The sequence below is a fragment of the Aethalodelphis obliquidens genome, unplaced genomic scaffold, assembly GCF_003676395.1.
Source record: "Aethalodelphis obliquidens isolate GAN/ISIS:26980383/991018 unplaced genomic scaffold, ASM367639v1 scaffold8, whole genome shotgun sequence".
In the NCBI taxonomy this organism is placed as follows: Eukaryota; Metazoa; Chordata; class Mammalia; order Artiodactyla; family Delphinidae; genus Aethalodelphis; species Aethalodelphis obliquidens.
Genome location: NW_020837952.1, coordinates 64,784,807 through 64,795,606, shown reverse-complemented (window position 1 = coordinate 64,795,606; position 10,800 = coordinate 64,784,807). Strand labels below are relative to the sequence as shown.

The 10,800-nt window shown below is 51.5% G+C and overlaps 1 protein-coding gene across 1 annotated transcript; it reads right to left on the bottom strand.

Moving 5' to 3' along the window:
- Window positions 1-3,633: 3,633 nt before the first annotated feature.
- ACR (acrosin) lies at window positions 3,634-9,611 on the bottom strand. Its single transcript, XM_027108267.1, has 5 exons — window positions 9,535-9,611; window positions 8,303-8,509; window positions 7,816-8,099; window positions 4,784-4,929; window positions 3,634-4,257 (listed from the first exon to the last, which is right to left on the bottom strand). The coding sequence occupies exons 1-5, from the start codon at window positions 9,600-9,602 to the stop codon at window positions 3,865-3,867; spliced, it is 1,098 nt and encodes a 365-aa protein (XP_026964068.1). The 5' UTR covers window positions 9,603-9,611; the 3' UTR covers window positions 3,634-3,864.
- Between the last annotated feature and the right edge of the window lie 1,189 nt (window positions 9,612-10,800).

Below are 10,800 nucleotides of genomic sequence, written 5' to 3'. Positions count from 1 at the left end.
AGTTAAGGAAATTAATCCATTAAATTGGCAAGAAAATGGCACTGTTCCCAGATCACTGTGGAAACGTGTTATTGTTACATCATAGGTATTTATTTACAAATTAGAATATCTGAAGCAGGGCATTTCGCGCTTCCATATGTGGCTTCCGCACCTCTGTTGATACTCTTGGTGCAGTATACATTTATTGTATATTTTAAAAATCCCGATGTTTACTGAACATAAAACAATAGGGGACACTCCTGGTGGCTTTGTTCTTGTCGCATTTCTTGGAACCTTCTCAGGGTCTGGTGTGAACTGAAATAATGTTCCTGCATTGAATATGATTTAATCAGTTCATTTTTAGGCAGCTAGAGAAAAATCTTTTGAACTATTTAGGTGCTTCACCTCTATGTTAAATGGATTTGCTGATTTAAGTAAATAAAAAAATCAGAGCTGAGAAAGGAGCTGGAATTTATTTAGAAGTTTAACTTTTGAATTATATTTTTGTAAGTAGATTTATGCTAATGTTACTAAGAAATAAAACAAACAGATTTTAGGTGTTATGGAACACTAAAACTCCAGTTTATTGTAACATTTTTCTGACCTGAACAAAATTTCTGATCGTATAAGAACCATTTATCATTTTTAATGTGGAAAAAAAATTTATGGAAGGTCATTTTTGGTTGATTCTGCATTCTTCTGAAAAAAGACTTAATAGAGAAGTGCTGTTTAATCTTAAAGTATATTCTGTTCTACATAGTTCACAGAATACTTAAACACACGTGGTATAGTTTAAGAGGTAACAATCATAAGGCCTTGAATGTAATCATACTAAACAAATTACCTATAGGAGATAGCAGTGGTATAAGAGAATTTATTTCCTAACATAATAATAATATAAAGTTTGAACTGATTAGAATGTTCAGTAAATCATGGTTTGGTTTGTTGCAGCTGTCAGCTAACATTTGGTTGAACGCACATAATTTTCAAATTATTATATTGCCACTATTGTTAATTTTTTCCTTCTTTACTTTCTCATAGCTGTGTCTTGTATGATTTAGGTAATAGACAGCTAGCCAAACGTAAAGCACCACTTTTCTGAATGAGTTTGTTTTCAAAGGTTTTGCACTGAAGAAGAAATATGTAGAATTTTTTATTTGCTTTTAAGAATGTAGATTGTCATTTAGGAAATGGCCTCTACTTTACAAAGTGGTATAATACTGTATATGTGAAAAATATGTATATTTGGCTTGATATCCATGTTTCAGTGACTGAAGAACAAAGCGGAGCTGAAATGATACAACAGCCCGTTCATCATCACTAAGCCACGTCTTGATGGTTACTCTCTATGAAGAGCATAGTTTTACTTGAGTGCTTTAATATAACGCAAGATTTAAGTCATCTTAATCAAGGTGAAAAGTTAGAAGCTTGGATTCTTATCTCAAAAATTTTGAAATCCAGGGCTTCCCTGGTGGCGCAGTGGTTGAGAGTCCGCCTGCCGATGCAGGGGACGCGGGTTCGTGCCCCGGTCCGGGAAGATCCCACGTGCCGCGGGGCGGCTGGGCCCGTGAGCCATGGCCACTGAGCCTGCACGTCCGGAGCCTGTGCTCCGCAACGGGAGAGGCCACAACAGTGAGAGGCCCGCGTACCGCAAAAAAAAAAAAAAAAAAAAAAAATTTAAAAATCCAAAATTAAAATGAACAGAAATCTTACAAATTCCCAAAGTATATAGACTGAGGAATCATCTGATTCCAGCCAAGCTCTGGAGTCTGTCCGATCATGATGTTTAGCATGAGCTTAACATAGTGCTCACCACTTGGCTAACAGGATCAATTCAGTGCCCAGGCCGGCCAGGAGAGACGCAGATGGTAGCCAGCAAGTCCCAGCCTTGGGCTCTGCATTGTTTATCTTTCTTTCCAGGAATAATATCACGGGAATGAATGAATTCTCCTTGATTGCACATATCAAAACTCAATTTTCTAGAGTTTGGGGTAAAAGAAATAATGAGTGGGGCAAGATCAAAGCATATGTTGGAAATTAGCAGTAAAAACAAACAACAGAAAGGTCAGTAAGGCCGCACAGGAAACGCTTCTTGGGAAGGGCAAACCTACTTACCACCCCAAAGTAGGAACAAACTGACTGTGGGCAAGTTGTTGACTTGTGCCTGTCTGTTATTATAGGAGCAGTAATGAGTCAATTGTTTCCCTTTATTAGCAAACACTAAAAAGAGACCTAGTTTTATGAGGTGAGAAAAAGTATCCCTTTCACTAATTCAGTCCCTGCTAGCGTGTTGTGTCTTAGGGGCCTATGGGAACTCGGAAGGTGATACAGCCTACAGATACAGCCTACGCGTCTGAAGCCCTGAATTTTATTTTTTTGAGAATACTTATCATTTGCCTAACGATCCCACAGGGAAAGAGTGAGCATATTCCTCGGATGCCTGGATGCCCTTCGGTATTGGTTCAACGTACTGCTTATCCATTTCTTCCCTGCTCCTCCTGTCCCTGTGGGCAGGGGCTTCTGCTCCAGGATCTGTGAGCCATTTTCAGGGCTAGAGTATCCACAGGGACATGAAGGCCGATCAAAGAGTCTTGCTTCTGGGCTTCCCTGGTGGCGCAGTGGTTGAGAGTCCGCCTGCCGATGCAGGAGACGTGGGTTCGTGCCCTGGTCTGGGAAGATCCCACATGCCGCGGAGCAGCTGGGCCCGTGAGCCATGGCCGCTAAGCCTGCATGTCCGGAGCCTGTGCTCCGCAGCGGAGAGGCCACAGCAGTGAGAGGCCCGCGTACCGCAAAAAAAAAGTCTTGCTTCGCTTATAAACAGCTTCATTCATAATTTTTAAAATGAAGATTAAAACATCCATTAGGTTGGCAAGGACTGATGAATTTGTTATGAACCAGATGTGGGGAAACGTGCACATTGAGGGGGGAGCTAAAATGGAAGACTGGAAATTCCCTCCTAGGAAGGAAATGTGACACTATAGCTCAAAAATGCCCATACTGCGGAGCGTAGTTAGAGAAGGGGTCCATATGTGCTAATATGGAAATGTCTGTATTTGATAAATGAAAAAAAGGAAGTCAAAGAGTAATATCAACAGTGAAAATATAAGAAGGGGATTAGGTTATCGTCACGTGCATGGGAAGTTTGCAGAAGGTAGACAAGAACCCGCCGCCTAGACTCTGCAGGCTCCCATCAGAGTGTTCCTTGAGCTCAGCCCTGTCTCTCCAGGAAGGAGACCCAAGTGTCAGCTACAGATCGCAGGCCCAGGGCAGCATTTTCCACCTCAAGGAGGAGAGAAGAAACAAACTAAGGACAGATTCCTCTCGTGGGTCTGTCTCTTCACACCACCAGGAGAGCATGGCCTCCAGCAGACTTGGACGCACACCCTTCATTTCTAGTCAGCTCACCTCACGGGAGCTGAGAGGCCCGTTGATTTAATATGCAGAGACACTAAGCGCTAAATGATTACCTGGACCACAGCCCCAGGTCACCTTGTTCTAGTTTTTAAAATCAAGATTTAAAAAGAACCACAATTGACATCATTAATACAAGCAGTTCCAACTTGTCGGGCGGTGAACGGAGGAGACAAGGTAGTTGAGATGAGGGATTGAGTTGGGGAGGGCAGATAGGAAGAAGTCCAGAGAGCATCTCTTTACGTACATATATTTATATTTGTATCTATAATCAGTTATTTCGAGTTTTTTTCCTCAGGAGTGAGGGGTTCAATGGGTCCGTTGAGAAGGGGGTCAGATCAGAAGGAGGCAGGCTGCTCTGGGATGTCTGTGGTCTCCATTTCATAAGTGCACTTTCTGTCAAAAAAGGCCTGCCCCTTCAAGGCCTCTATGAGCTGCTGTAGTCGCTTGGCAAAAGAAAGTGCTTGGGGAGGTTTAGTGGAAGGTGGCGGTGGGGGAGGGGGGGCAGGGGGGGGGAGGGGGGGGCGGTGGAGCTGCGGGTTGGGGCCGGGCCACTGCAGTGGGGCTCTGGGAGGGAGGTGGTCGAGGAGGGTGTTTGAAGTACCAAGGTGGGCGAATAGAAGGCTGAGTGGAGGTGGGTTTAGTGGGGGGGGCTGGAGTAGAAGGAGGGGGAGGGGTGGGCAACTGAATCATGTGCAAAGCATTAGAACCAATCTTGGAAGCAATCCAGTTCAGATAGGACCAGGTAGACGTGTAGACTCCGGGGCGCTTAGCTCGGGCACAGCCTACCCCCCAGCTTGTGATTCCCACGACCACGTAGCTGTTTTCCACGCTCTCTCTGCACATGAGAGGCCCGCCGCTGTCCCCCTGCCCAGAAGGACACAGAAGTCACTCTCTGCCGGAGCCACTTTCCCTGCCCAGAAGCGTCATAGACTCTGGGAGGCATTTTTGCAGTCGTACGGTTCCCTGCTGCCATAAACACAGGCGGCTGTTGTAAAGTTGAGGTGCACCAACAGCTTCTCTGGGGTGAGAAGGGTGTGGATTGTCATGGGTTTCCTCGCGGTGAGGGGGCAGGATGAGCAAATCCATGTGCCTGAGCACGTGGTGTTACGTGCGTATGTGAGCATGTGTGTACAAGGGGATTTGACTGCTTTGCATTGTGGTGAAGAGAGGTAAGCGCCCTCTCTGGAGCAGTGTCTGGATCATATGATCTCTGCGTTAGGGTGGGATACAGTTCTACAAGTGGTGACTGATCCTTTGTAGGGGCAGCTGGTGGGTGTCACCTCCCAAGCTCACTGTGACTGCAGATGCTGGAAGACGGGACCGGGGAAATTTGCTCAGGGATCCAACAAAGAGGTGTCCGCAAGGGCCTGGGCACCCAAAGGAAAGTTACCTGGCAGGTGTCAATCTTGCCTTCAGGATACCCTGCGCACACATTGGTTGAACGAATGCGCCCATTGTACCAGCTGGTCGAGTTACATAAGTCGAGGTCGATGATGTTCACACGTGCCTCCTGCAGTATAGGTGATATCCTGGGGACTACAGCCAGGCGACTCAGTGGTCAGTGATCACAGAAGACGTGTTCTGGGAAAGCCTTCCTCCCTCCACTAAAACCCCATCGTCCTGAAATGCTCTGTTTAAACCTGAGATCCATGCAAGTCAATGCCCCTGGCCTCTCCTTACCCACTCCTGAAGGGAAGAAAACACACAGCTGGAAGAGCAGAGGAGAGACGGGAGATGGAGGTGGAGGAGAGAGGAAGAGAGGAAGGAGGTGCACGTGGGCAGACAGCAGGTGGAGGATGGATGGATACAGCTGGAGCGTCGTGTACATTAATGGTAGGTGATGGCTGACAGCGGGGATGTTACCAATTATACTGAGGATGCGCTGAGCACTCACTATGAATCACACAGGCTTCGTCCCATTCACTCCTCACAGCCACCTCAGGAGTTAGGAACGGTTATTCCCCTTTTCTCCCATCAGGAGATTGGAGCACCACTTGCCAAGGTCACGGCAGGGACCTGGTGCGGCTTGGATTCACACCCAGGTTTTCCTCTCTAGACTCAAGTCCAGACCATGTCTTTCGTTCTGGCTATAAGTCACCCCCCTGCTTTTTATCCTCCACCCGGTTGTGGATGGGACCCGCTGGACTTGGTCTGATGAGTCCCTCTCCATGTGCCTCGTATCTGTTTTGAGATGTGGAGAGAGCAGGGCTAGGCAGGGCCTCCACACACAGGCAGACCTGTCAGGGGCACGGGTGGTTGAAATGACCCCTGAGGCCACGTCAGAACTTCCTTTATTGCCTCAGGTGCTCGGCCATGACCAGGGGTTAAGAAAGGCCCAGCCTGTGCTGGGGCCAGAGCAGCCAGCTCCATTGCCTCTGGCTTGGAGCCCAAGAGCCCACACGCCTGCCCCTCTGCATCACGTGGTCCCACAGACAGGAGGGCTCCACTGGCCCTGCCACAGCAGCACCCACAGCCCAGTGGGCTTGACCATCGTCTGCAGTACAGATGGGAGCTGCCAGGTCAGACCTGTCGGAGGGGCAGACCCGGAGCGCGGCTCTGAAGGCCGAGACTGGAAGGCAGACTCCCCGTGGAGCGCTGTGGGTGGGGCGGGCACAGGCAGCATTCAGTAGACGGCTGCTGAATGCATGTGTGCGTGGCTTAGGTTACGCTTCCAACCTCCTCAGCCCCCACCTTTCCTTCCCATCCAAGCAGCAATGAGGGTTTTGTACAAGCACTGCCCTTCGGGTAGGGGTAACACGGAAATAACAATGGCAAGCCTGGCTTGTTGGCCATTAAGGTGACCTCTTAAATCTATGGCAGAGCCCACAGTCTTAAAAGCCATGAGATTCACTGTTCAGAGCCAGGTGTCCTGAAACACAGAAGAGTTTTCTCAGTCCCAGCACCTTGGCTTTAAACATCAAATGCCAAAAAAGCCTGCAGGAGCTAAAAATTCAATGGAAAAAGAGGCCGATTCCCAAAAGTGCTCTTCCAGCCCCAAAGCATCCGAGTTCAAGGAACAGGTAGGTCAAGGAAAAGAAAGGTCGGAAGGAATATCACAGGAGGCTGGGGGTTTTTTAAGACTTGGCCTTAAAGGTGGGGGATGTGCTTGCAAAAAAAAAAAGATAGAAATCTCATTAAATTTAAGGTGATTCTAGAACAAAATAGGTCTTGCATGACGTCCAGGGTATAGGTGGGAGCCCACAGTTCTCCTGAGCAAAAGGACAGCAGAGGTGGGGTTGGCGGGTGGGTGGCGGGGGGGGGGCGGTCACCAGATGGAAATCCTGAGATCAGCCTTCCAGGGACTGCAAGAACCCCCAAAAGAACCCCCGTCGGACGGGTGGGCAGAGCAGGGCAGGCCAGGGGATGAGAAAAGAAGAAAGTGTGTACTTGCTCTAGAGATGATGGCAGAGTCACGGACACCAACAGCCGGACAGGGATTGACACCCCAGGCCAGGGAGGAAAGGTTGTGAGTCAGCAAAGGCCAGTGAAAGCACAGGCGGCTGGGAGGAGATGCCCTTCCCCGAGGGACAGCATAGGTGGCAATCCTATCAGAAACTAAGAGCAAACTTTGAGAGAGGAGAAGACGAGTTAAGGGAAGAATCCAAAATTACCGATTTTTGTTACCAAAAAAAGAAAAAAATACTGAGTTTTAAACCCCAAATGATTGAACTGCCTTGAGTTAGGAATCCCAGATTTTCCATTATCAATGAACAAAAGAGATCGAAAGCTAAGTTAATTTCAATCATATCTTCACATCCCTAATGTGACTCACACACCCACCTACGGAAAGCTGAACGGGCAGCTCACGAGCAGAGGCCTGTCCTACTCCGTCTTGCCCCGCTAGCAGAACCTTGCTGCCCGTTGCTGACCCGCAGAAAGCCACAACCACCGCCAGCCCCTCTCCCGGCCTCCAGAGGACACGCGCAGTAAATGCTGGGCAGGATGGGCTGCTGGGCAGCGTGTGGAGCAGAGGTGGCACTAGGACAGAAGGGCCGGGCTCAGGAGTCGCAGAGCTTGGAGACCACGTGACCTGGCCCTTCCATATACAGATGGGGAAACTGAGGCACTGAGAGAGGGAAGATCAGTCTAAAGCCCTTCTCCAAGTGCTACTTCGGGGCACGTCCCCCACTTCCAGAACTCACCCTGGGGCTCCAGGCACAGCCTCGACCCCATGCTAAAGACGCCAAGGTTCTCCTGGCGCCTGCCATCTGCCTCTCCCCGGGGGGCACACCAGCCACCAGTGAGGGGCCCTGGGCAGGGAACTCTACTCTGTTTCTCTGGCTGTGAAAGGGGACAGTGACTGGACCCGCTCACAGCGCCACGCTGGGGACTGGGTGGGGCTAGGGCAGGCGCCCACATATTTCCCCTTCACCTCAAGGACCACCAACGAGGTGACCAGCACTTCTCCCTGCCAGTACTCACCGTTCTCTTTTAAGAATCCCCAGCCAGCCACCCAGCATGTCTGGGGAATTCTGGGTGGGCCTGCCCGAAATTGGGGCAGGCAGCCTGGTCCAATGAAGTACCCACAGGGAACAGGAGGGGTGATCTTCATGAGAGCGATGTCGTTTGCCTCTGAGCCCGGGGAGTATTTCTCGTGAATGATGATTTTCTCAGCGTATCTCTCCTGCAGAGGCGGCTTCACTGGCTTATTGCTTCCCCACACGACTTCCTTTGCTCCGAAAATCAGCCTCCAGTCGGTAACTTTGCTGTGGGCACAGAGGTAAGCCAGGTCACCCTCACTGTGGACTGGCTGGTGACCGTGACCCTTGGAGCACCCCATCCCCAGCGGGTGTCGGTCAACCACACGGGGCCCAAAGCATCAGGTTTCCCCGGCACACAGACCCTTGGAGAACGCCCAGTTCTGAGAAGAGCCTTTCTGAAGACCCCCTCCACGTGTTCCCGCACATACGTTTTGCTCCGGAAGCAGTGAGCAGCAGTGAGCAGCCAGTGGGCGTTGAGCAAGGTGCCCCCGCACACGTGATACCGCCGATTGTCGTGGTACGTGAGGACCTGGAGGCTGACCATCCAGGGCCAGGCCCCGAGCGCTGCGGGCTGCCCACCGATGATACGCATGCCCCCTTGCGGGTTCTGCCTGAACCGTAGCCCGCAGGGGCCACTGAGGAGAGACCATGGGCACAGTTCGAATCAAGAATAGGCCAGCCTGTCCTCTTGCCTCCACAACTGGGGGAGAGGGGCATGGGGCTGGTCACAGTGGGGAAGAGCTGTGGGGTCCTGGGAAAGCAGGGGCAGCTCGAGGGTGTGGGATCCAGGGGGGCGGCTGAGCAGTGGTGCTGTGGCGACTGTGATGGGACAGGAAGCCACGGGCTCCAGGAACTTTTCCAGGGGTGGCATTTCTTGGGTCTTGTGAGTGTGGTCACAGGTGGGGATAGAGGGGCCCATGGGTAGCTAGGACAGACTGTGAGGGCCCTAGAAGTATGGGAGTTCCCTGATCAGAGGGGGAGGCTAAAGGTGGGAGCGGAGGGGGGTAATCTTGTGTGGGAAACTCCGGGAAGAGCCAGCGGGTCCTGGGGCTGCAGGGTTGGGTTGGACAATGGTAGGAGGAGAGCAGCCGCAGGTAGATACGGTGACCCCCAGGGGAGGGGGGCACACTGGGGCGGGAGCGGCCCAGAGTGGGGAAGGTCAGGGCTCTGTGTCTCTGGTGGGAGTTTGGTAGCCATCGGCATTGCGGGGCACCTTGGGGGCTTGGGATTCTACACATGGAGTGGAGGTCCCAGAGGTACCGCCTGACGATACCCTGGGGCCTTTGGGGTCACCCTCAGTGGGGGGGGGGGTGTCCCAGTGTCTGCGGGAGGACAGGAGCTCCTGAGAATCAAGACTCCCGTTCAAGAAGCAGTGAAGTCCGTCACTGGGCGGGGAGGGAGCACAGGCCTGTGTGCTGCAGGGCCCCAGGAGTCAATCTCTGGAGGAAACCATGGACGTCTGGAGCCCTGGGGGCTCTGGGATGAGGATGCTGGGAGCAGGGATGGTCTGGGTTGGGGATGTGGGTAACAGGCGCTGTGAGACCCGGGGGACTGCTGAGGCCCCAGCTTGGCTTCCTCCAGAGCCCTGGACAGAGGGTGTCTGGGTGGGATCTGTTACTCAGAAGACACCCTCCCCGCCCCTGGTGTCTCTGACACTTACTCACACGTGGTGTTATCTCTAGCGACCACAGACACTGCCAAGACCAGCAGAACGGCAGTTGGCAGCATCTCTACCAAACTCCTGCCCCAGCCTGGCCTGGAAGCCCAGTGACCTCACAAAGCTCCATGGCCTTCTGACCAATCAGCAGAGTGACCTCCCACCGCCCACCCTCCAAGCAGTCAGGCCAGGCAGGAGGAGCCCTTTAGCTCAACCGGTTCATGCTGAAGTGACTTCCCAAATTCCTGCACAGGTTTCCCCCCGCCCCAGGGTGACGCGGGTTCACATGCAGCCCCCTCCCTCTGTCCCAAGGCCAGGATCTTCAGTCCCAGTTATCTTCCAAGGTCCCACACCATCTGAGGTTCCACCTTTGTGCAGGTTCAGGGTCTGACCCTCATGCAAGCTGTAGCCACAGTCCCATTCCAACTCACACACTGAGGGGCAGCTCAGCCACTCTGCGACAAGATGGTGCAAAATGTCAGCGGTTCGAGAGAGGCTCCACGTGTTGACAGACCCTTAACGCTGCGGGGGGAAATTGTCTTTCCCTCTTCCAAGTGTGTGCCATCAGCACACTTTCTGAAGACCATTTTGAACTTACCCAGCTTAAGACTACAAAGCCCACTTTTCTCTCCACAGGGTCTCGGTATCTTCTACCTGAGTGTCTCCAGGTCTCCTCCCTGGGGCCATGGGCAGCAGGGTGTTGTCTCCTATACCTGAGTGTCAGGAATTCTCAGCACAGTTACCTGAATGTCATGAAGTAAAGTTTCTTCTGATTGTCAGGAGACAGCATCTCACCTCCAGAGTAGGAGAATGCTCACCTCACCTACCTGGATGTTAAAAAGTTTACCTCCCCTGTAACAGTGTGGGGAGGTCGCATCTCTACCTGCTGGAGGAGCAGTCTTAGCTCCTGTACCTGAGTATAAGGTCTCAGCTGGCCTATCCGAATGTCAAGGAGTTGCACTCCACCTATATGAGTGTCACAAGGCCCCACCTCTCCCACCCGACTGTCAGGACACCTCGTGTCCTCTTTCCAGGTGTGAAGAGTTTTCAGATTGTCAGACGACCTCGATTCCTTTACCCGAGCATCTTCTCTGACGAAATGTCCTACTTTCTCATTTCATGTAACCTTCAGGAGGTCACATCCCCCTCAACTGAACATCCAGCAGGTGGCATATATCTTACCTGAGTATCAGGGAGCTGCCATCTCCTCTCCCTGACTGTGACGATGTCTCTTTTCTTCCATCTCGGGGCCAAAGGCCTCAACTCCAC